Raw genomic sequence first — 24,933 nt, forward strand, 5'->3', positions numbered from 1 at the left:
TCATCTCTCAATAATACTGACAGCCTCAGTTGCCCAAGGAGGTTCAAACTTACGTCTCAATTCGTTCAGTCTGAGCAAGGAGTAAAACTCATTTGCCACCTGCCAATTCAATTGTTAACCATGCCCAGAGGCCCATGGAAGAACATTCCATGTATTTTATTACCAAATTACCATCTCCACAGGGTCTTGCTGCTATCTTTGTTGTTGTGGATAGATTTGCTAAAATTGTGCATTTTATACCACTCAAGAAATTACCTTCAGGACCTCAGACAGCTCAACTATTTCATGGATGCCCAAAATCTATTTTTTCTATTAGGTGGAGGCTGCTGCAAGCTGGGGGCCGTGGAGGTTACCATTGATGAGCTCATCAGAGCTCTCAGAGAAGGCGGTAAAGTATTTATCGTCACATTATTACAAACTTTGTATGATTACACAAAAATGTTTTCTTTTTTCCTTGTATGTTCAAAGACTGATGTAGAGAGACAACTTGTCTCACTGCACTGGTGCAAACCATATATAGGAAACTACAGCAGGAATGTTATTTAATATGTTTATTCCACAACGTAAAGATAATCTTGTTAGATAATAAAAACAATTGGTTTCAGTGCATTTACAATGACAATATGAAGATGGCAGGTCTACTTTTAACTCTAGACAGATTTGTTCTTCCTATTCACGGACATTAAAGGGAAACTAACCAGAAGAGCTCTACCAAGTTTTTCAGTAAATAAAATACTCATGTCGGAGAGCTGTTTTGTTTCATCATTGTTTGGTAAAGCCAAACAAGCATTAAATAACGTTTTATAATAATCTGGTGACTCAGACAAAAGTAAAATAAAATCCATAAACTTCAAGGAAACGATTCTCTAAGCAACCAAAATTGTAATCTTCGCTCATATGAATAAATATAAAGAACACCAATATAAAATCTGAATAAATGAATTACCGATTGTAGAAAAATAAAGTTAAAATAAGACCCATTTGTACACGACCTGTGGTTTCTCCATAAAACAGCTATTTACGTGCATGAGTTTTCAGATGTACAAGAAGACCCGATTTCTGTGCAAAGCGTTTCTCACATTCTGTACATGAAAATGGTTTTTCTCCCGTGTGGATGCGCTGATGTCTCACAAGACGAGCTTTATTTGTAAAATGTTTCCCACATTCTGAACATGGAAGCAACTTCTCTCCTGTATGAACCCTCTGATGTGTGACAAGGGATGATTTAATACTAAAGTACTTGCCACATTCTGAACATGGAAATGACTTGACCTCGCTATGAATTAACCTGTGGCTTGTCAGGCCCGAACTCTGGGTAAAACATTTTCCACATTCAGGACAAGAAAATGGCTTCTCTCCTGTGTGAACTCGCTGGTGCCTGACCAGACCTGAATTATCGATGAAACTTTTACCACATTCTGAGCAATAAAATGGTCGGTCCCCTGTGTGATTGTGCTGATGAGCGACGAGTTGTCCATTGTATGCAAAACATTTCCCACATTCAGTGCAAACCAACTGTTTCTCCCCAGTGTGAGTTCTCTGGTGAACAAGGAGCTGTGAGTTATAGACAAAAGATCTTCCGCATTCAGGACACACAAACGGTTTGTTTTTGTGAGCCCACTGGTGTGAATTAAGCATTTGTTTACTGGGGAAACTTTCTCCACACTCAGAACACACCAATGGCTCCTCTTCCGTATGGATTCTCTGGTGCTTAATAAGGTAAGTATCATTGGAAAAACATTTTCCACATTTAGCACACGGAAATGGTTTCTTTCCTTTGTGAATTCTTTTATGTGAGTTCAGATATGACTTACTGGGAAAAGATTCCCCACATACTGAGCATGCCAATGTTTTGCCACCTATATGAACTGCGTAATGTGCAACGTTGTCTGAATCATCTGTAAAACTTTCTTCATTTTTCATGGACTGAGCCGATATATCTGTACTAGGAAGTACAGGATTATTGTTTAATTCTTTTACAGTGCTGCTATTGTCCATATTACTACTTGGATACAAAATGGAGGTCCTCCTGTTGTTGTGTCCATCTGTTGGAAACACAATAATTGTGTTGATTAATAAGAGATTGCCGTAGTGATAGAACAAGGAGAATATGTGATTATTTTCTGTATTTAGTGATTATTACTCACCTGTGCTGGTATCTGAAGGACTTTCCTCCTCCTTACATCGTTGATCGCCTGTTATATTCAGTTTTTCTACTTCCTCATTCTGTGAGACAAAATAACAGGTGTGTTAGTCAAGAAACTATTAAATTAGGTTAAAACACATTTTTGTGTACAAATAAAATAGAAAAAAAATCACAAAAATCATTTAAACAACTATTTCTCACCTCACAATCATGTGGGATATGTTGATCTTCCTCTGTACAACCCTGTGAATAAATGGGACATCTCTCTGGAGTATTAATGTACCTGGATCCATCTGTAGGAAACACATACAGACTCTGAATACACGGAGTGCAAACAACAAGTGGAACCTTAAACTAATACATGTCTAGTAACCAATGTTTCCGCTTTCAAACTCAGATTTCCTGGTCTTGGGAAAACACAAAAAACTTGTAAGTGGAAACACTTCGGGAAACCAGGGAAAAAAAGCTGTAAGTGAAAATACAGGTTGTAACTGTGTTTTAATGATTTATCCGTTAACAAAAATGTCACAATTAACTAATGTATTGTAAAATGTAAAAAAAAAAAAAAAGGTGCTCATTAGTGGGTGTGTCCAATCAGCCAACATTATTTAGCAAATGTTTTACTGACTACTGATTAATTCACTAAAATGACTCAAAGGCGATAAACATTTTTTTTTAGTATTTCTTTAGAAAAACATGTTTGTGTTCCAGGTTTTTTCAAAAGCCTTTTTGTTTTTTTGCAGAGGACACAAAGATATGCAATGGAGTAGACACACCAGGAGTGGTAAAACAAATGATCAATGATCTAGGTAGACTAGAGGAATGGTCAAGAGAGTGGCAACTACACCCTAATGCCAAAAAATGCAAAATCATGCACTTGGGTCTCAAAAAACCCAAATATAATATTAATGACACTATAATGGAAACTACCAAGGAGGAAAGGGATCTAGGAGTCACTATTTCAGGTGACTTAAAGGCAGGTAAGCAATGTAACAAAGCAATGAGGAAGGCAAATCAGATTCTTGGTTGCATAGGGAGAGGAATCAGTAGCAGAAAGAAGTAATAATGCCACTGTATAAGTCATCGGTACAGCCTCATCTAGAATACTGTGTCCAGTTCTGGAGGCCATATCTCCAGAAGGATATAAATACATTAGAAACTGTACAAAGAAGGGCAACTAAAATAGTGCATGGCCTACAGCACAAAACGTACCTGGAAAGACTAAAAGATCTTAGTATATATAGTTTGGAGCAGCGAAGGGAAAGAGAAACATGATAGAAACTTTCAAATCTATCAAGGATTTTATCAAGGTAGAGAAGGGAAACATTCTTCAAAGTAAAAGAAGTATTAGAACACAAGGACATGTACACTGGAGGGAAGTGGGTTCAGAGGAAAAACTACTTCACAGAAAGGGAAGTGGATAAGTGGAATACAGTAGTCCAATTTAAACATATTTGGGATAGACATAAGGACATCTTAACAAAGAATCAAGGAGGTTACCATAGGTTAAAAATTGGGCAGACCAGAGGGACCAAGTGGTTCTATTCTGCCGTCAAATTCTATGTTTAAAGGCGGAACTACTGTAGTTGTAATGGTAGTCCTGCCTCCTCTTTCAAGAACCCCATGTGGGGGTAGGGGGCAGCTCAGGGTTAGTAGATGCTGGTTCAGGAGTTCCTGCTTGGCACAGTAAAGCAGTTTAGACTCTCAGTGGACCAGAGGGGGCTCTCCTGAACTACCAGTTTGCTTTGGGGCCCAGTTATGAAATGCTACGCACACTGCAAAAGATGTGAATACCAGTAAACTGTGCAGTACACTCACCATCACAGATTATATATATTTTTTTTTTTCCCCCCTCTCTTTTTTTTATTTATTTAATTTTACATCATTACTGTTCAATACAACAGTCACCTTTTTCTACTTGTTGTAACACAACACGCGCAAATTCTCACCAACTTGCTCCCACTCAACTATCCCTGGCTCCGTACGGCTCTTTCGCCATCCTGACCTTCCTCGTCCCACCTCTTCTCACTCCCGCACTATTAACAGTACAAATATGTATCTCTCTTTTCATAAATGTATTTAATTTCTTCTTTTTCTTATTTATTTACTTTTCCATTAACACTGTTTAATTGTCAGCTACTTAATATTACCCGTATTTCCATTTAGAATAGATTCCAATTATGACCATTTTCTCACACTTACATTTTCTTACGTGTTAATACACCACATAAATCACCACAAAGGTTCTCCCCACCCATTCACCCAGCCCCGGCTCTGTACCTCCCCTCATTGCTACTCTCCCCACTCCCAGCCTACCTCATACTTGCCAACTCTCCTGGAATGTCCGGGAGACTCCTGAAATTCGGGTCGGTCTCACAGACTCCTGGGAGAGCTGGCAAGTCTCCAGCGGTGAATCGCGTCATTTTGGCCCCACCCCCGCGACAAAACGGCATTTCCGTCACGGGGGGACGGGGCCAAAATGACACGTTTGCCGTGCCCCGCCCCCTCCTGTCCTCCAGTCACGCCCATCTCCCCTAAAACACCTACCAAAAGTTGGTAAGTATGGCCTACCTACTCCTACACACCATACCTAACTAGGGATGTGCACCGGCCACTTTTGGTGTCTCGTGTTTTGGATTCGGATTTGCTTGAGGTTTTGGGTTTGGATTTGTTTCGCAAAACACCTGACGAAAGGTTTTGGTTCGGATTTAAGGTTTTGGATTCGGATTTATTTTGAAAAAAACATAAAAAGTGTTAAAATCAAGTTTTTTTGGTTTATTTTCACTCCTACGCTATTATTAACCTCAATAACAATCATTTCCACTAATTCCCAGTCTATTCTGCAGAATTAGTGAACTTTGTAATATTGCAGTACCAATGGACTTATACTGCAGAATTGTTTTTGGATATTTTTTTTTTAATGAATTTTTTTTTTTATAACTTTTTTTAAAAATTTTCGTGCTGTGCTGTGCCGTGCCGTGCCGTGCCCTTCTAAGGGCATTGTTATTTCCCCAGCACAGCACGAGATATAGCAGGACAGAGGACCACCTAACACAACCTCCCTCTACCCTGATCAATGCCCGAGTGAAGATGGCGGCGACTAGCGGGGAATTTATAGGATCCGAGTATCGAGAGATCCGACAGCGGGATTATGACTCAGAGCCTCGGTTTCAGTTGTGCAATTGGCGGGAATACCCGGATCTGTCTCGGATCGGCAACGTTCGGGTGGGCTCGGATTTCAGATATCCGAGCCCGCTCATCTCTATACCTAACCCCCTCACTCCTATGGACCACCCTTCCAAATAATAAATAAATCATAGCAAACTATGAGGCGTATGCTTTTATTGTCTAACTGTAATAGACAAACACATGCTTAATTCTGATTGGCCGTTCTGGTTCAGTGCAGATTTGTGCTTATATGCAAAATGAGTAAACCACTTTATTGTGTATTACAAAGATAGAGAATCTCCTCTTACCCAGTGACGTGAAGGGCCGGTGATTCTCCATCATGACGTCCGTGTACAGATTCTCTTGCCTTCTGCATTTTAATAACAGATAGACAGAAGGATAATTATTATCTTGAATCATTATACACAAATTAGTAAAAAACAACACTTTTTTTCATAACTACCTATGAATTCTCCATGTACTTATCATTGTTTTAAATATTTGTCATTTCCGGTATACAGTGCGTACTCAACACAGTGCTGTAAGAGGAGCTGACACAGTAACAAACACATAACAATAATTTATGTGACCATTTAAATCTCACATTTGAGACTTTGTTTTGTGACCATTTATATCCCAGAAATAACTTAACCGGTAACTCCTTTAAAAATGATTTTGCCTAATGAAAAGCAAAAGGCTTTATATTACAATTCACCAGAATAGCTCCCGATACCTGAAATAGGACTTCACACTAAAACTACCCTGGCATATTGGACAGATAGTTGTGAATATAAAAAAAAACATGTAAACTCTGCACTGAGCAGTTAGTTACCATAGTTACAATTGTTGCTCTGGTAGAACAGTTACAACATATGTATAAAATTGCAGCAACAGGGTCATTCTGTGGTTTCAACAGGCGATTTCAGGCAGAAGATATTCTAATAAGTTGCAATACCCAGCATAACCTCCATTCACACTCCTGCCCGCTTCCTGCGCTCGGCCAATGATCACCTCTTCCCACTCTCGAATCCAAGACTTCTCCCGCGCTGCCCCCCTTCACTGGAATGACCTCCCTCGCTTCATCCATCTCTCTCCCAATCTGTGCTCCTTCAAACGGGCACTTAAAACTCACCTGTTCCTTAAGGACTACCAACCATCCATTTAACCTCTCATCTCTTCTGCTCATCCTCCCTTGACCCCTCTTCTCTCTCCCCTTTGATTCACTGGCTCTCTTTTGTGCCTGACTTTGTTTACCCTCCCTTAGGATGTAAGCTCGAATGAGCAGGGGCCTCTTCCCTCCAGTCTCCATACCTGTTCTTCTGCTCCGTCTCTACTGTATCTGCCCTCCCGGAGTTTCTGTAATACTGGTACTGTGTGTTTATTGTTTTGTACTGTTCTACCCTGTATAGTCTACTGTATAGTCTACTGTTTGTACTGTGTGCGGCGCTGCGGAAACCTTGTGGCGCCCTACAAATAAACGATAATAATAATAATAACGACTCACTAGGCAAAATCAATTTTCAGTGGCATTACCCTTTAAACTATTATTTTACTAATTATTATTATTATTGTTTATTTGTTAGGCGCCACAAGGTTTCCGCAGCGCCGTACATGGCACAAACAGTACACTATACAGGGTAAAACAATACAGAACAATAAACACAAAGTACCAGAACTTCAGAAACTCCAGGCAGGCAAATACTGTAAAGACGGAGCGGAAGAACAGGTGTGGAGACAGGAGCTTACATCCTAAGGGAGGGTAAACAAAATCAGGCACAAGAGGGAGCCAGTGAAGCAAAGGGGAGAGAAAAGGAGCCAGGGGAGAAACAGAAGATGTGAAAGGTTAAGTGGATGGTTGGTAGGCCTTAAGGCCTAATAACCAGCCTAATAACAATAATATTACATTCTAAAATTGGGTCATTTTGGATTTGTATATAATTTAATAAAACTTGAATACAACCAGGATCCCTGTGTCGTGCAGCATGTCCCATTGGTTTTAATCCATAATGTACAGTTGCATGTTGTGCTAAATTATTTTTTTTTATTTTGTCACTATCTGGAGTGGGATTTATCTCCTAAATTTGTTATGTAATGTTTTAGATCTTCAGTGTATCATAAATAACAGGTAATGGATGTGGGATGAGGTGGGGGGGGGTAGGTTCCCCCAGGGGTTAGGGCCACAGGGGCCAGCATATACCTATGCAATGTATGGTGATAGGGGTAATAAGGAGACCCTCTGGGCACACTCGTACCTCCTCCGCCGGGATATGAGTCCAGGCTGCAATAACCGTATATTGACCGGACGACCAGTACAGTAATAGCTAGATCCCCATAATTAAAAGGACCCTCTGACATCACCAGGTCATGTGACTGCTGTGGTCACATGATACACAGGGGCGGTGGCTGCTGCCAATTTACTTGTTCCTTGAGCGGTAGGCGTCTGGCAACTACTGCGCATGCGCAAAAAACCACGCGCAAAGGATCGCAGCATCTCCATGGCGACAAGAAAACGCTCAGTATGTGATCAGTGCGCATGCGCATTGATATCCGCTGAGTGACAGCTGGATGGACCTGTGTCTGCTCACGGCACATCCTAGTCCTCAACATCTATAGCTGGATTTACTTATTTATAACCTAAAATAAAGTATGAGCTGGGATTTATATCTGTGAGGTTCAGGTTACACAGGTTTCAGTGGGAAATGATAAAACGTCTACAATTGTCCAGAATGTTGTCAGTTTTTGCCCCTGGGAATGTCCCAATTTTCCAATACAATTTCTCTCATTTCCTATTGGATGCAGTGATCGTTATTTACTAATATTCTCTGGGATTTTAAAATGTATATTTAATAAATCAGAGGCAAAACATCACTGAGTTTCGTAATGACTTAATTCAGCAGTATTGTAGACACCGTAATACACATGAATACACCCAGGAAGACATCATGTGAGGCCCCAGCGGGACTGCGCTCAGATAGGAATTCCGCCCTATATAAGTGTATCAACAATATCTGTATACCCAATGTGGTCGCTTCTCGGCCTTTTGGCTAAGATCAAGTGCAGTTGTGGCAGAGCTGCACTTGGTCCTCTGGCCAGGGGCTGGGATTGCTGCTTTGAAAGCCTGGGACAAATGTGCCTCTGGGAGTGGCGACCCCGGGGGTGCCAAAAAATCACAGGTCAGGTGCACCTTGAAACAGATATAATGTGATTATGTTGGCACCCATGCACTTTTGACCACTTTCTTTTAGCACTCGCTCTATTCTTTGCCCCGGCCTTATGGCTGGGCGAGAAAATTTTTATACCAAGCCCAGCCATTGGGCTGGGGCCGTATCCACTCGGCACTATTTATTTTTCTCCACGTTTGTCACTTTTTCTTTTGTGTTCACGTTTCTGGATTTTATTGGGTACGGGTAGGCCCTTTTGGGCTCCTGTCCCCGAGACGATCTAGGGGAGGTTGTGTGGCCATTAGGCTCCGGCCTCCCTGAACACCTACGTTGGTCCTCCCCTTAGGGGGTGGACTAGTTGTTAAGCCCTGGGTGAAGCTTCGGTGGATCCCAGGGGCTAAAGGGACCCCCCTAGCCTCGCAGCGAAGGGGGTCTGAAGACCCTTGCCCCCTAAGGGACCTTTTTGGTTCCGGGGGTCGGGGACCAGGGCCCTTTCTTTTTAAAGAAGGGGCCAGTACCGTACCCCTTGTGCACTTTTTTATGGTTTCACACCTTTTTTGGGCACTTTGGGTTTTTGATTGCACGTTCCCAGGCTTTCAATAAAAAAAAAAATCTGTATACCCAATGTATTACCATATCTTACCTATAAGAAGAACGTTTTACATTACGAAATTATCTGTTTCGTAAAACCCTTTGTGTATCAGATGATTTCTCTCCCCCAGAGCCCCGGGCAAAGCTATAGGCACCAGTTGTCCACACCCCAGAGAGCTACTGGGAGCCTGGAAGTTCTCTACCACAGCCCGGATCTCATAGCTAATAACTCTTATGAGAGATAATGTTGGTGACTCACTAAAGTGCCCCTGTGTTTTGTATGTTATGGATGTTAAGCTCTCGCCTCGGATACTGCGGACCCGCTGGATGTCCATTAAGGGCTACTTGTATTCTGGTATCTCACATTCCCTCAGGAGTCCGCTCCCGCCATTACCCACGTCACATATAAGTGTATAGCGGGGGAAGCAGCGATGCTGTCGCTCGCTCTCTGCTCGGCAGCAGTAATAGCTCTGAACTCATCTCAATGCTTCCCAGTAACGGATTTTGTTTAAAGATATTTTCCTAAGCAGCGGAGTGTAGGACCCGGTGTAACTGAAGGATGAGGCGCCGCACATGGAGATGGAGGATTAAGTCATAAGCTGCACAACTGCCGGTTATTGGGCGGGAGTTTTAAAATAACTAACGGCTGTGCGCTCAGCCAATCAGCGGGAGGCAGAAACCCTCTTCACCCAATGGAGACCCAACTACTTATTACAGGACTTATTCCTCGTCTGCCCCCTCCCGCTGTGTAACACAGTAGTAATACTGCCGTGATATTGTCCTACTACTCAGACCCATTATTATCATAGTAAGCCCGCCCGCCTTTCTTTTCTTAGACCAGTTAAACCCCTGGGTGAGTTGCAAAAGACATCTGAAAGTACCGAGATAAACACCTTCCGTTGAGCAGAGCGAGGATTCGCTTCCCCCGGTCATCTGCTCGGTTAAACACTTCACCGCCTACTGCACAACTATAGACACGATCTGTCCGGAATCAAGGGCTAGTGTGAGCCTGGAAATAACCTGAGAACATCGAGGCTTAGTCTGCTTTGTAACAAGTAGTTGTGGGCTCATCTAATGATGACCATAAGTGTGGATACGAGATCAAATTACAGCTCTTTTAAAACGAGAATGTTGGTGGCTCTTAAAAGAGCCGTTGTGTTTATGATCGTAACAGATTTAAGCCCTCTCCCCCCGGATCCTGCGGGCCAGCTGGATGTCTTTGGGCATGATGGTCACCCTCTTGGCATGGATGGCGCACAGGTTGGTGTCCTCGAAGAGCCCCACCAGATAAGCCTCGCTGGCCTCTTGCAGGGCCATGACGGCCGAGCTCTGGAAGCGCAGGTCGGTCTTGAAGTCCTGGGCGATCTCTCGGACCAGGCGCTGGAAGGGCAGCTTGCGGATCAGCAGCTCGGTGGACTTCTGGTAGCGGCGGATCTCCCTCAGAGCGACGGTTCCGGGCCGGTAACGGTGAGGCTTCTTCACACCGCCGGTAGCTGGGGCGCTCTTCCGGGCAGCTTTGGTGGCCAGCTGCTTGCGGGGAGCCTTCCCGCCGGTAGATTTACGCGCTGTCTGCTTGGTTCTTGCCATGTCTACACGAAGCTGTCTATAGAAGAATAAAGAAACGACGCAGGAACCTGTCTTATATAGCGAATGAGTCTCACCCTCATTGGCTGCAGTAAGAGACGCCCCCTCCCTACCATTGGCCCATCACGTCAGTCAAAGGTCCACCAATGGCTCTGTAGCTTTGTGTCTACTCTATTATGAGAACGGCAGTGTTTGTTATATTCCAAAATTGCTCCTCCCCCCCCCGTACTTTATACTGTGTCCCGTCCTCCCCCCTCAGAGGGAGCATAATGTCTCCCACATCTATTGTAGTGTAATGTATTACTAGAGCGGTCTGTTATATATAATACTCCCACGTCCCCCCAGCGTTACACTGTGTACATGTGCCCCTGTCAGTCGGGATAATCTGTCCCTCTCTCCCTGGAGGTTGTATGAAGTGATATTACTGTGTCAGCTATGTGGATGCGCTGCCTTTATAGGAGGCAAAACGTGCGCTCATCTTACGCTGCGGCTTATGAGACCCCCTTGTACAACGGACATGTAGCTCTGTCGGGAGAAGGTGGTGGCTCTGAAAAGAGCCTTTGTGGTGTAGGGGGAAGTGCGGATCCCGGTTACTTCTTGGGAGCAGCCTTCCTCGGTTTAGCGGCCTTTCTAGCGGGGCTTCTCGCAGGCTTGGCCGCCTTCTTAGCCGGACTCTTGGTCACTTTCTTCGCCGGGCTCTTGGCTGCCTTCTTCGGCTTAGGAGCAGCCTTTGGCTTTTTGGGACTTTTCGCTGCCTTCTTGGCGGCCGCCGCCGGCTTCTGGGCCTTCTTTGGGCTCTTGGACTTAGCCGGGGCCTTCTTGGGGGACTTGACCACTTTCTTGGCCGCCGGTGTCTTGGGCTTGGCCGCAACCGCTGGCTTCTTCTTAGCCGCCTTCTGCTTGCTCTCCGCCTGTTTCTTGTTCAGCTTGAAGGAGCCGGAGGCGCCGCTGCCTTTCACCTGGATGAGGGTTTCCTTGGTCACCAAACCCTTCAGCGCCACCTTCAGGCGGGTGTTATTCTTCTCCACATCGTACCCGCCGGCAGCCAGAGCCTTCTTCAGGGCGGCCAGAGAAACCCCGCTGCGCTCCTTGGAAGCGGACACTTCTTTCACGATCAGCTCGGACACGCTGGGACCAGAGGCTTTGCTGCTCTTCTTGGCTCCGCTCGCTGCCGGCTTCTTGGGCTGCTTCTTCTTTTTAGCAGCGGGATCCGCTGAGGGCGTAGGAGCTGCGGCTGGAGCAGTCTCAGACATCGTACAGGGCGGCGGGAACTAGACTCTAGAACTAAACATCTAGAACAGATGAATCCTTATCATCGTCACTCTGATTCTTATATAGAATCCCAGCTGTGATCTGATAGGTTGCGAGGACAAGTGACGTCTTCCATTCGATTGGCTGATTGCTTGTCACCGCCCACATTCTCCCTTTCAGAGAAGGAGAATATTGGTTTCCTAGTTGTACTTCCAGGAGTCCAAAATCGCACAATTTCTATGTATTTGGCAATTTCCAAACACTTGTTATTTCCAGTATAAGTGCTGGAGGAGGCGGTGTTGATGATGAGCATGTGGGGAGCATTATTACGCATTTAAAATATATTCCCTCTCAATACCTAAGGTTGCACCAGCTCTAAATATATCTCTCTGCACCAATCAAACCACCATTTGTCTACATTATTACCTATGAAAGCACTTTATTGTAAACTTATAGTATTGTGGGACACTTCTGGTTCACCCCAGTGTAACCCACTCCTGGGTGTGTTTCATCTTTATGTCCAAATTCAGGTACACAACACCTCCTACTAGCACACTATCTCTGTCTTACACTCCCAAGCCCTGCTGCACCTGAGGCAGCTGTATGTTGTGTCTAACCATTCTCCCAGCTGTAAATCTTGAGCTCTGCATCTGTAATGATCTAAGCTAGTGTGATAGGGTTTATAATGCAATAATTATAGATGCTCAGGCTCGGTTCCCAAAGAACCGAACACCCCCGAACTTAGCAGATCCGAGATCACACGCTCTCAGAATTGAAAACAAGGCAAAACGTCATAGTTTTGTTGTCGGATCTCGTGAGTTTTGGATTGTATAAGTACTGCCCTTCATGGCGATCCAGCGCCATTTCACAGAGGGACACAGAATGGGTAGCACAGTTCTTGGCAGTCTGTAGAGCAGTTCGGCAGCGTCATAGGTAGAATAGAAAGAGGAGGGGGTAGCAATGTTTCTCAAAGTTTACAGTGAACTTCAGGAGAGATGCATTGCTAATTGTCATTGCTGAAATAGAAAGAATTAATAGGTCTGGCAGGCTTGGTCTTCTAAATCTGCAGTCCCATAATGTACAGTGTTATATAGGTAACACACAAAGAGGAGAGCTTCATTGCTCCATTGCTAATTGTCATTGCTGAAATACAAATTCTAGGGCTGGCAGGCTTGGTGTAAATCTGCAATCACATTGTACTGTGTTATATAGGAAACACAAAACGAGGAGAGCACCATTGCTAGTTGTTATTGCTAAAATACAAATACTAGGGCTGGCAGGATTGGTCTTCTGGATTTGCAGTCAAATTGTACGGTGTTATATAGGTTACACACAAAGAGGAGAGCTCCATTGCTCCTTTGCTGAAATATAAATAATAGGGCTGACAGTTTTGGTCCAAATCTGCAATTACATTTTACTGTACAAGAGCTCACTCCAAAACAGGAGAGGTGGAAGGGTTCAGTGCTGAAACAGAAATTGTAATAATAGGGCTGTCAGTGTTCTTAAAAGTCTTCAGTGACATTCTACTGTGCCATAGCTCATACAGAAACAGGAGGGGTGGCATTGTTCTTGTCACTCTCAGGTCTCAGTTATGATGATACTAATCCCTCTACTTCATGTGCTAAAATTTATGTTCAATTGCATAGTGGTTTTAAGTCAACACAAAACAAAAATGTAGATAAAAAGCTTGTATCTTTGTGGTTAGCACTTCTGCCTTACAGCACTGGGGTCATGAGTTCAATTCCCGACCATGGCCTTATCTGTGAGGAGCTTGTATGTTCTCCTAATGTTTGCGTGGGTTTCTTCCGGGTGCTCCGGTTTCCTCTCACACTCCAAAAACATACTAGTAGGTTAATTGTCTGCTAACAAATTGGCCCTAGTCTGTGTGTCTGTCTGTGTGTGTATGTTAGGGAATTTAGACTGTAAGCCCCAATACGGCAGGGACTGGTGTGAGCGAGTTCTCTGTACAGCGCTGCAGAATTAATGGCGCTATAAAAATAAATGATGATGATGATAATAAAGAAAAAAACACCTCTCTAATTAAGGTGAAAGTTTACTGTAGGAAAACAAAAAATTGCTAACATGCCATTCTACCCAAAATATTACCAAGCATATCAGTGTCAGCTAGCTCCCTTCCCTCAGCTAGATCTCAGCACCTGCAATCTGCACTGTCATCATATTCACCCTCATCAGTGCGTACATCATCTTCAAACATTACTAATTCATCCCCGCTGAAATCCACCATCACAGAAGTCTGTGTACTTTAATGTAATTCCCGTTAATGGCCTTCCTCAATTTGTAGTTAATTTTACGGAAGAGCTGTCACGATTTCTGGGCAATTCTTTTAGACCAGACCAAATGTCAAAATGTTGTCCAGACTCATCTGCATCACCACTGGGTGTCTTGGGAAAGCTAAATTTTTTTCCTAGCAGCAATTTCCAGAGAAACTGAAGGAGGAGACGTCATTGTGTCATGAACCACTCTAACTGTCAGCTCATTGCATCTCCTGAGATCTGGGTCAGTTGGAAAGAAAGAAAAGACATAGCTCTTAAACCTAGGATCAAGCACAGTTGCCAAAATGTAATGATCCGATTTCAAAATGTTGATAACTCTTGCATCCTGGTGAAGCGAATAAAGTACTTAATCTAGAAGTCCAACATAATTAGCGAAATTGCTTTTTTTCATTTCCTCCACCAATTTCTCAGTTACTTCTTGGGAGCAGCCTTCCTCGGTTTAGCGGCCTTTTTAGCGGGGCTTTTCGCAGGCTTGGCCGCCTTCTTAGCCGGACTCTTGGTCACTTTCTTCGCCGGGCTATTGGCTGCCTTCTTCGGCTTAGGAGCAGCCTTCGGCTTTTTGGGACTTTTTGCTGCCTTCTTGGCGGCCACTGCCGGCTTCTTGGCCTTCTTTGGGTTCTTGGACTTAGCCGGGGCCTTCTTGGGGGACTTGGCCACTTTCTTGGCCGCCGGTTTCTTGGGCTTGGCCGCAGCCGCTGGCTTCTTCTTAGCCGCTTTCTGCTTGCTCTCCGCCCGTTTCTTGTTCAGCTTGAAGGAGCCGGAGGCGCCGCTGCCTTTCACCTGGATGAGGGTTTCCTTGGTCACCAAAGCCTTCAGCGCCACCTTCAGGCGGGTGTTATTCTTCTCCACATCGTACCCGCCGGCAGCCAGAGCCTTCTTCAGGGCGGCCAGAGAAACCCCGCTGCGCTCCTTGGAAGCGGACACTTCTTTCACGATCAGCTCGGACACGCTGGGACCAGAGGCTTTGCTGCTCTTCTTGGCCCCGCTGGCTGCCGGCTTCTTGGGCTGCTTCTTCTTTTTAGCAGCGGGATCCGCTGAGGGCGCAGGAGCTGCGGCTGGAGCAGTCTCAGACATCGTACAGGGCGGCAGGAACTAGATTCTATAACTAAAAATCTAGAACAGATGAATCCTTATCATCGTCATTCTGATTCTTATATAGAATCCCAGCTGTGATCTGATAGGTTGCGAGTACAAGTGACGCCTTGCATTCGATTGGCTGATTGCTTGTCACCGCCCACATTCTCCCTTTCAGAGAAGGAGAATATTGGTTTCCTAGTTGTACTTCCAGGAGTCCAAAATCGCACAATTTCTATGTATTTGGCAATTTCCAAACACTTGTTATTTCCAGTATAAGTGCTGGAGGAGGCGGTGTTGATGAAGAGCATGTGGGGAGCATAATTACACATTTAGGATATATTCCCTCTCAATGCCTAAGGTAACGCCAGTTCTAAATATGTATTTCTGCACCGATCAAACCCCTATTTGTCTGCATTATTTCCTATCATAGCACTTTATTGTAAACTTCTAGTATTGTGGGACACTTCTGCTTCACCCCAGTGTAACCCACTCCTGGGTGTGTTTCATCTTTATGTCCAGATTCAGGGACACAACACATACTGCTAGCACACTATATCTGTCTTGCACTCCCAAGCCCTGCTGTACCTGAGGCAGCTGTATATTCTGTCTAACCATTCTCCCAGCTGTAAATCTAGAGCTCTGCATCTGTAATGATGAGCTGGAAGAAAAAGACGAGGGGAATTTGCAGCCAAATTGTACGATGTCATATAGATTACACACAAAGAGGAGAGCTTCATTGCAAGTTGTTATTGCTGAAATACAAATAATAGGGCTGGCAGGCTTGGTGTAAATCTGCAATCAAATTGTAGGGTATTATACAGGTTACACACAAAGAGGAGAGCTTCATTGTACCATTGCTAATTGTCATTGCTGAAATTTAACACACTTTTATATTACTCTTCTGAGTGAAAGGTTGAACAGCTGGGTCATACTCTAGGCAGTTGAAATTACTTTATTAATGCAGATAGAGATATGCAATTTCTTATATCATGATGTCTAATCACTTATGGAGCCTTATAGAGATTTCTGTGTTTTTTTTTATTTTTATTATTACTTTCTACAATGTGTTATGTGCCATTAATCTAAGGAGTAGTAGATCAAGTAATGAATCGATATATATTGTGACGAGAGAAATTGTATTGGAAAATTGTGCTAATTATCTAATTTTCTATTGGATGCAGTGATCGTTATTTGCTATTATTCTCTGGGATTTTAAAAATGTATTTTTTAATAAATCAGAGGCAAAACATCACTGAGTTTCATAATGACTTAATTCAGCAGTATTGTAGACACCGTAATATTGTATTTGTAGTTGTATTAATTGATAGTAATGTATTTTTAAGATTGGTTTTTGAAAGTCCATGGTTTGTTTGCATGTTTGTCAATATATAAAGTCATCTCCGTCCCTCTTTGGCTGTTTAACCTGGTGCATTCTGGCCATGATTTTATAGCATGCCATTCAAATGGTTACTAAGCATAGCTTGCAGTCTTCATGAGAAGTATAATTCATTGAATGTTATAGCCAGCCCCTATCAGTTTTCTTTTATATACTTTCAAAATATCATACAGTCACCTCCAGAATTATTAGCACCCTTGCAAATGAGCTAAAAGAGGGTTTTAATTCTTCTACAACAAATCCATTTCTCTGAATCCATCTGGGGCACACTGCTAGCATAGGGGTGGTATTAGGGGAACCAGGATTTGGCACTTGGTTAACTGCTTGTGTACTGTATCCTACTGACAAGATTCCCCCCCTCTGACACCCCCTAGGCCTCCAGTGTAAGCTAAAAGGCCCCAAGTAAGGGAACCAAAAAAGCAACCAGTAGCAAAAGAGCAAGGGAGGGAACGCAGCGTGCCACAGATGGAATCCGAGAACAGAGGATGTTAATATTTGAAATCTTTCATCCACTCTGGGGGACACTTCTACCACGGGGAATTTCTAAAGCAGTCCCTTACGGGAGTGTACGCTCTGACAACCCGACCCTCAAAAACAGTGAGGCCAAAATCAGTGCCAGTAGACTAAAAAAAAAGTGAAACCAATAAAATTTGGTAAAGGTGTTAACAGAGGAGCTGGTTCCCCTCATACAACCCCCATGGTAGCAGTGTCCCCCAAGCTGGATGAACAAGAAAATCAAATAAACTACATATGCAATCAGTGATATTTTCATGCATAAGCAAAGTGGTAAGCTGCAAAAACAAACACTTGTTTAGTAACAGGTTTTTGGAAAACCATAGATTTCAAAAATATTAGCACCTACATTAACATTTGGTGAAGCCTCCCCTGGTGAGAACAACAGCACTGAGTAGCTTTCTGCAATGCTTAATAAGGTTAGAGAACACTTGTTCTGCATGGAAAAGTGGTCCAAGATACCTTAACATTTCTAGTTCCTGGTGTTTGTGGACTCTTCAGTACACCACAAGTTTTCCATTGGATTCAAATCTGAAGAGCAAGTGCCATTGCAAAACATTGATTTTGTGTTTGCACAACCATTTCTGTGTGGATTTTCCCGTTATCATCTTGCATAGAGGTCCACCAACAACCCGGCCGCAGAACTCTAATCCAGATCTTTGGCAAAGGCAGAAAGATTTTGGCCAGAGTGGAATTCCTTATAACATGGATTTTCACAAAAGCTCCTGCACCTAACAGCCCCGAAGTATCAATGATCCACCCCCATTTGACAGAAAGGGACGGCATACAAAGGAAAGCACCCGATACCCACTTTCTCCAAACGTGCTGATGTAGGCGCCCAAGTATTTGTCTCATCTGATCACATTACGATTCCATTTGTAGTTCCAATGACAAAGGCTTCTGGTCACGCAGGTGACATCAGTGGCGTTTGCAGTCTAGTTGAATCTCAGGGTTTTAAAATTTCAGTTATGAAACTGTGACTGGTTCATCTTTGTCTCCATCACCATCCCCCACAGTGTATGTGGAGCACATGACTCCTCTCCTTGGGAATTTTTTAACTTGTTTTTTTTCTATTATTGCCCCTATTGTGGTCAATGGTATTTTCAACTTACTAATTTTTTATATAACCATTTCCTAATCTGTGCAGGTCTACAACCTTCCACCTCAATTGAGTTTCCAGCTCTTTGCCATCCACTAGCATTGCTAAAATCAAAAGGGATTTTACATATGTGTAACTTCAATATTAATTACTAAAACCTGTTCAATAAGGAACTGAAAAAACACTATTTACATATTTTGGCTGAGTGATCTAAATATAATCCTGCTATCTTGGTCCTAATCAGAGTGTAGTGTGAACCCTTTAGCATCTTTCTGCCAGAGTAGAAATAGTGTGCTCAAGAGCACATGCAGACTAAATAGCTTTACATATCTTGTGTGGGACATAATCCTACATGGACGCCCCCTCACCTGGCATCTACGTCTCTTCAAATCTATCCCTGACAAAATCAGGTATTTTTCGTAGGACCCCCTACTAGGACCTGTACACTTCCTCTCTCCCATCTACTCTTTCCCCTTATTTTCGAATCCTTAAGTCATTTTCACTTCTCTGTTCTCATATTGTTTCAGTTACATTTATTTAAGCGAATGTTATTTGTTGGTATACTTCATGTAACAGGACCACAAAACCAAAATGAACATGTGGTCTCATGTTTGACCACTCAAAATAAAGAGAAAAAAATATATAAATATTGTGCGATTTACCGATTTACGCACTTGATATTTTGCTTACAGAGCCAGTTGGTGAAAGATCGCTCCAGTCACATCGCATGTAGAAAGACCAAGCACAGCAAGCCTTCTGATGCATCATTAAAGGACAACCAATTCATATTTTAAGATTTTTATTGTACAAGAAACATATTTACTTCAGTTCTTTGACAGATAGACCTGTGAAAGAGAAAACAAGAACTATTTAGAATGGATTTCAGTTCCAGTATAAGAGGTCTTATCTCTAGATGGCATCCTGACAATCTCTCCGAGATTAAACTAAACTTAACGGGGCGTGAATAAAATATTCTGAAGTTTTATGCAAACTGTTCCACATCGAGCTGCAGAAAATGCAGAGTTGTTCATAGCAATTAATTCCAGTCTTTTAACATGTATTTATTCTTTTCCCTCAACATAAAAGCAAACATATCTTATAGTGATGGTATCCAGCCCTTTACTTCAATTACCAATGGAACAGTTTCTGTAAGTGTTTCGGTACAGAAGTGCAAGAATTTATAGCTCAAAAACAAATTATAGTGCTAAATACAGATTATACATTAAAAAAAAAAACTAAGTCAGCCCCTGCATTCATAATTGAATTGCAATAGTCAACACAGGAGATTAGGAGTTCTGGAATATTTTATTTGCTACATCGTCTTGTGTGAGAAGTGTAAATTCAGGACAGGATTTGGATATGAGGGTGTCCGGAGGAGAGGGTGTGAAGTAGGGTTTTCAAAGTCATGTCAACAGAAGTAGAGATAACAGATAAACAGCTACTGTTGGAAAGCATATTAACTCCATTGACAAATGGGGAGGGGACATACTAGATGTATTCCTGGACTTCATGGAAATCCAAAAAGAGGTTATTAGTTTTCCCAAGAGATCATATGGCCTAGGATCGAACCTTGCGGTATTCAGAGAAAGCGGAGAGAAGGTAGGAACACAATTGGACCTTGTCGTTTAAGCTGGAAGCAAGATCATAGGCAGCGAATACAGTCAGAGGGTTCAGAAGGGATACAAGTTTATTAAACAGGCAATAGGGGTTAAAAGACTGAGCGGAGAATAGATTTGGAGAATGTATAGCAACATCTAAAGCCCTTTAGTAAGAGTGATAGACCATAGGATATATTAAGGGGTCATCAGAAAAAAATCATTTTTAAACATCCTTCTTTACAAGAGTCCATATAAGAGCAGCTGGAGCCACCAGATCAAAGGGTGTATTCAAAACGTGTTACCTCCAGATTAGGACAGGAGAAAGGAGAACTAGAAAAGTTAGAGGTGGAAAGTTGCTGAAAATTAATAGATCAGAGTAACAAGGGTCATAACAAGAGGGAAATGAGGTCAAGAAATCAGACACTTAGAAGTCTTCAGGAAAACCAAGTTCATGGCAGAGGCCATCTTGATGTCATCCACGATAATGATGTCAGGGTAAGAAATGAGGTAGCTAGACATAAATATTCTAGGAATTACTGGGTATGATACAGGAGGTTGCAGGACGGGTAGTGAGATTTTGAGAGTCCCGTTTCTGTTATTGTCAGGTTGAGGTAAATGAAATCTAGCAAAGACATTTCTAATGGTACCAACTGACTTGAGTGGACTTTAACCAGTAGAGTGAAAATGTGCTACTTCTACAGAATGGAAGAAGCTTTTGTTAACCATATTTAGAAAAATGTAGGTGTTTAAAGGACAGAACGTAGCCTGCATGCGAGATTGAAGAATTTAGGACAGACAGATCTATTTTAATTCAAAAGTATTTCCCAAAAGCCAAGTATGTGGTGTTATATAGTGTAAGCATAACAAAACTATAATGGTCTTTTTATGAAGTGTCACTCACCAGGGGGAAGAGACTGTTTCAGCTTTTCTGCCTTCTCTTTGTCTGTGATGACTAAAGTGTACAGGTACTTGCTGCAGCGCACCTTAAACTTCACATTGTCCTTGTTCTTCTTAATCTTGACAGCTGTGGTGAAATAAGGGTATAAATATACATACACCAAACACTGCATATTAACAAATCCTGTCAGCTAATAGGACACCGCTGCCGCAAGCAAAGATTTTGAATAATCAATACTCCATTAAGATGGTTACTGTTCTGGTATTAGGTCATCAGCTGACATAAATGTATAAGGGCACCTAGCATTTTCGCCATATCTGCAGACTTTTTGATGTTCCCCTCTGAGAGGGAAGATGGGGTAGAGACGAAAGGGGCAGGGCATGACAGATCAAGTCATTATCTGCGACGTAATGCCATTTACACCCCATTATACAACAGTGGCCAAAATTACGCGATTCACTAGGAAGTGGGCAGATGTGGGAGAATGCCCTCCTCTCCCAGGAGTCTCCCGGACATTGTACGAGTGTGACCTAAATCATACTTTCCAACTCTCCTGCAAGTCTAGATTTCTGAACAACATTATGGGGGACGGCAGATAAGAACCGCTTGGCCCATCTAATCTGCCCATCTTTTAACCTATGGTAACCTCACACCTTATTTGGTCCTTTTTAAGGATATCCTTATCTCTAAGCATGTTTAAATTGCTCTACTTTTTTATCCCCTGCCACCTCTGATGGAAGGCTATTCCACTTATCCACTACCCTTCCTGTGGAGTAATGTTTCCACAGATTTCCTCTGAACCTACTTCCCTCTAGTCTCAGTGCATGTCCTCGTATTCTAATACTTCTCTTCCTTTGAAGAGTGTTTCCCTCCTGTACCTTGTTAAAACCCTTGGTATATTTATGAAGTCTAGTACAGAGGTAACAGCCAAACATAACTAACGGCAACCAGACAATTATGCTAGTTGGTTAGATAATGAGTGGCTGGTTGCCATGAGGTGCAGAACTTTTTGCCGTTATCGGTGTATATTGTTAACACAAATATCTCCCAAGTGACCATGCCGAAAGTGACAACTTGAGGAAAACATTCAATATTGAGTTACAGTCCAACATCATGTTGGACCCCATATGTATTCCACATATTAAGGAGATAACATTTTTCTGAGACATTTTTGACATGAGATACTTAACCTAGGGGGTCCACTTCACCATTAGGATAGCCATCATCAGCTTTCCAGAAATCTTTATGTATAATTTTAATGCTGTAGTAAGATGCATATAACTAGTACTCATAACTATAACCAAATAATGCCTTACAAGGGAGGCAGCAATAGTGTGGAAATAACCAGAGACACAAGGACATTTTCTTCCATAATTATCAGTTATTAATGTAAAAACAAAATGATATTACCAGCTATTAAGGAGTTAAACATGGTTTGCAGACAACAGAATCCCATATAGACAGTTCTAGTATGTAAATGTCAATGACATATCAGGGAACCATATTCACAAAAACAATGCAGGGTAAGATAAAATATATAACTGGTAGGTAAATTGGTTGCTAATAAATTGACCCTAGTCTGTGTGTGTGTTAGGGAATTTAGATTGTAAGTTACAATGGGGCAGGGACTGACGTGAGCGAGTTCTCTGTACAGCGCTGCGGATTTAGTGGTGCTATATAAATAAATGATGACGAATGCACAGAATGAGATTACATCATCATCATCATCAATGACCAGTAATCATGCATCGCTACTAGGTGATCAACACAGGTCAACGATTACAGACTCTGAATAAGTAAACAGCAGGGTTTAATGGACAACCTCCTTCTGCTACACCAGACAACTCCTCATTTACAGGCTTAGGTTGCTTTCATCATCACCATTTATTTATATAGCGTCACTGATTCCGCAGCGCTGTACAGAGAACTCATTCACATCAGTCTCTGCCCTATTGGAGCTTACAGTCTAAATTCCCTAACACACATACACAGAGAGACTAGGGTCAATTTTTGATTGCAGCCAATTAATCTACTAGTATGTTTTTGGAGTGTGGGAGGAAAGCGGAGCACCCGGAGGAAACCCAGGCAAACATGGGCAGAACATACAAACTCCACACAGATAAGGCCAAGGACGGTTATTGAACTCATGACCCCAGTGCTGTAAGGCAGAAGTGGCTAACCACCGAGCCACCGTGCTGAGGTCACAAAGTGCTGTAAAATACATGCATTAGAGTGAAACCTAGGAGTCAGTAAAACATTTTAATAGCCCAAAAGGTAAAAGTATAACTGTTTCAAGTGTGGGGGGTCCTTTCTGCAGACAGAAACCCTAACTGAGCATTTTCTATATAGTCTAGTAGGTCTACTGCTCAGAAACTCCCTCATAAGACTGGACATTGCGAACCCTCTGTCCACAATCAGACCGTCTCCATCACATTGGTAACAGTGTCCAAATTGGACAGACCAGTATGAACATCTCATTGCTTAGTTTTGTGACACAGCAGAGGGTGCTGGCCATAGACAGTGCTCCCTACAACCATGACAAGACTTCAAAAGAGTGAGATGCTCTATACACTTCAGCATATTTAAAAACAAATCTATTAATAGACCCTTGGGGCCCATTATGTACATGCAGTATGTGTGCCTTCTATATACATAGAACAGCAGCTTCCTTTGAACAGTACAACTGTGGTCGCTTCCATATTACATTTGTGGGCAGCGGTGAAAACTCAGAAGAAGAATCATGCAGCATAAACTTGGGATCAGTAGCCAGGCTAGCGACTGACTTTACATTCAGAAGGCCCAGGTTTTACCAGCCATTTATTAAACAATAAGCAGTCATTACTTACATTTTGCATCCTTTCTCCTGGCTGTCAACAGGAAGTCTTTGATCTCTTCAATTTTACGAGGCTACATGAAAGGAATAAACATTAAGCCACGAGAGCATGGTCATAGGACAGTTGTTAGAAGTAGACAGGGCTGCTGGCAACAACGCAGAAACTAGCTTTTTATTCATACTAATTCATGTCCCAGCTTCTATTCATAAGACTATTTTTAGACTTTATTTTTAAAGGTTTAAAATCAAGCTGGCACTGATTTGACATTAAATTATTAAAGAGTGTCCCTTACTCAAATTGCAATTGTATGTAGCCTTAGCCAACATGCGTTAGGACAGTGTTTCTTAAACCTGGTCCTCAGGAAACAAAACAGTGCATGTTTCCCATATCTCCTTGCTTTAGCACATGTGTATACATTACTGACTGACACATTGTAACAGATCCACAGATGGTCCTAATTATTTCCCTTGTCACCTGGAAAACCTGCACTGTTAGGGGTCCTGAGGGCTGGGTGTGAGAAACACTGGGTTAGGGCATGAGGTGGCAAAGTTGGCAGTCACCATATATTTTAACTTTAAATAAGTAGCTGTAGCTTTGCAAGGGTTAAATTCTGTTGGGCCACAAGTTTGACAGTGGCAATCAACAGGGGCTTGTCAGTTATATACAACCCACTTGCATTTTGCCTGGTCCAACTAATTCAAACTGGACCTGTGCCCACTTTGCCACCCGATATCCTGCAATAACCCTCGCTGGGCCAGGCTATATACAATTGCAGTTTGAACTTATAAATCTGAACTAAAATAGTGATAAAGCAAAAATTCAACCCGACTTTATCATTTACAAATGCTGGACTGTGCCATCAGAAAGTGACTTCAGCCTGCGGGCAGCTAGATACAGTAACCGCCCATCTGTAGTAGAACTACAAGGCCCAGCAGCAGATAACACACACACATTATATATATATATATATATATATATTATATATATATATATATATATACACACATATATACACACACACACAATACAAGGCCGCCCGGACACTCACCATGCTGCAGCGTTACTTCCAGGGACCTGCGGGAGAGACACAGAACAGTCAGATCTACGAGGATCCAGCATCACCCACATTACTGCACACCCGGGTCACCCCGGAGACAACCCCCCGCCCGCTGCCCACCTCACAGCCCGAGGATGGAGGCGGATGCTCCGCGCCACGCACTCACCGTGCAGCCTCCGGGATCCACAACAGAAAGGACGGTCACTTCCGGATCCCCAGTCTTAAAGTCAGGACGGCGGCCGACAGGGGGTCAAAATTGATCGAAC

The 24,933-nt window shown here is 42.7% G+C and overlaps 5 protein-coding genes across 7 annotated transcripts; all 5 read right to left on the reverse strand.

The window, feature by feature from the left end:
• Positions 1–536: 536 nt before the first annotated feature.
• On the reverse strand, positions 537–10,114 carry LOC142159940 (uncharacterized). Of its 2 annotated transcripts, none has more exons than XM_075214838.1 (5): positions 9,326–10,114; positions 5,623–5,684; positions 2,348–2,439; positions 2,148–2,226; positions 537–2,045 (listed from the first exon to the last, which is right to left on the reverse strand). In XM_075214838.1, the coding sequence occupies exons 2-5, from the start codon at positions 5,654–5,656 to the stop codon at positions 1,015–1,017; spliced, it is 1,236 nt and encodes a 411-aa protein (XP_075070939.1). In that variant the 5' UTR covers positions 5,657–5,684; positions 9,326–10,114; the 3' UTR covers positions 537–1,014. The 2 variants fall into 2 exon arrangements, with proteins under 2 accessions (XP_075070939.1, XP_075070938.1); XM_075214837.1 differs by lacking the exon at positions 9,326–10,114 and adding an exon at positions 7,567–7,875.
• A 128-nt stretch (positions 10,115–10,242) lies between these two features.
• On the reverse strand, positions 10,243–10,653 carry LOC142095440 (histone H3). The gene has a single exon (XM_075178386.1). The coding sequence runs from the start codon at positions 10,651–10,653 to the stop codon at positions 10,243–10,245; it is 411 nt and encodes a 136-aa protein (XP_075034487.1).
• Positions 10,654–10,897: 244 nt separating this feature from the next.
• On the reverse strand, positions 10,898–11,923 carry LOC142159972 (histone H1.2-like). The gene has a single exon (XM_075214884.1). The coding sequence runs from the start codon at positions 11,901–11,903 to the stop codon at positions 11,241–11,243; it is 663 nt and encodes a 220-aa protein (XP_075070985.1). The 5' UTR covers positions 11,904–11,923; the 3' UTR covers positions 10,898–11,240.
• A 2,683-nt stretch (positions 11,924–14,606) lies between these two features.
• On the reverse strand, positions 14,607–15,269 carry LOC142159975 (histone H1.10-like). The gene has a single exon (XM_075214887.1). It carries the CDS (start codon positions 15,267–15,269, stop codon positions 14,607–14,609), a length of 663 nt encoding a protein of 220 aa, XP_075070988.1.
• A 3,793-nt stretch (positions 15,270–19,062) lies between these two features.
• On the reverse strand, positions 19,063–24,913 carry LOC142160013 (large ribosomal subunit protein eL38). 2 transcript variants are annotated; one of them, XM_075214931.1, is made up of 5 exons: positions 24,834–24,913; positions 24,659–24,684; positions 23,623–23,683; positions 20,780–20,902; positions 19,063–19,125 (listed from the first exon to the last, which is right to left on the reverse strand). In XM_075214931.1, exons 2-5 carry the CDS (start codon positions 24,659–24,661, stop codon positions 19,100–19,102), a joined length of 213 nt encoding a protein of 70 aa, XP_075071032.1. In that variant the 5' UTR covers positions 24,662–24,684; positions 24,834–24,913; the 3' UTR covers positions 19,063–19,099. The 2 variants fall into 2 exon arrangements, with proteins under 2 accessions (XP_075071032.1, XP_075071033.1); XM_075214932.1 differs by lacking the exon at positions 24,834–24,913 and adding an exon at positions 24,788–24,822.
• Positions 24,914–24,933: the final 20 nt, after the last annotated feature.

Source organism: Mixophyes fleayi, chromosome 6 (assembly GCF_038048845.1).
Source record: "Mixophyes fleayi isolate aMixFle1 chromosome 6, aMixFle1.hap1, whole genome shotgun sequence".
Taxonomy (NCBI): Eukaryota; Metazoa; Chordata; class Amphibia; order Anura; family Limnodynastidae; genus Mixophyes; species Mixophyes fleayi.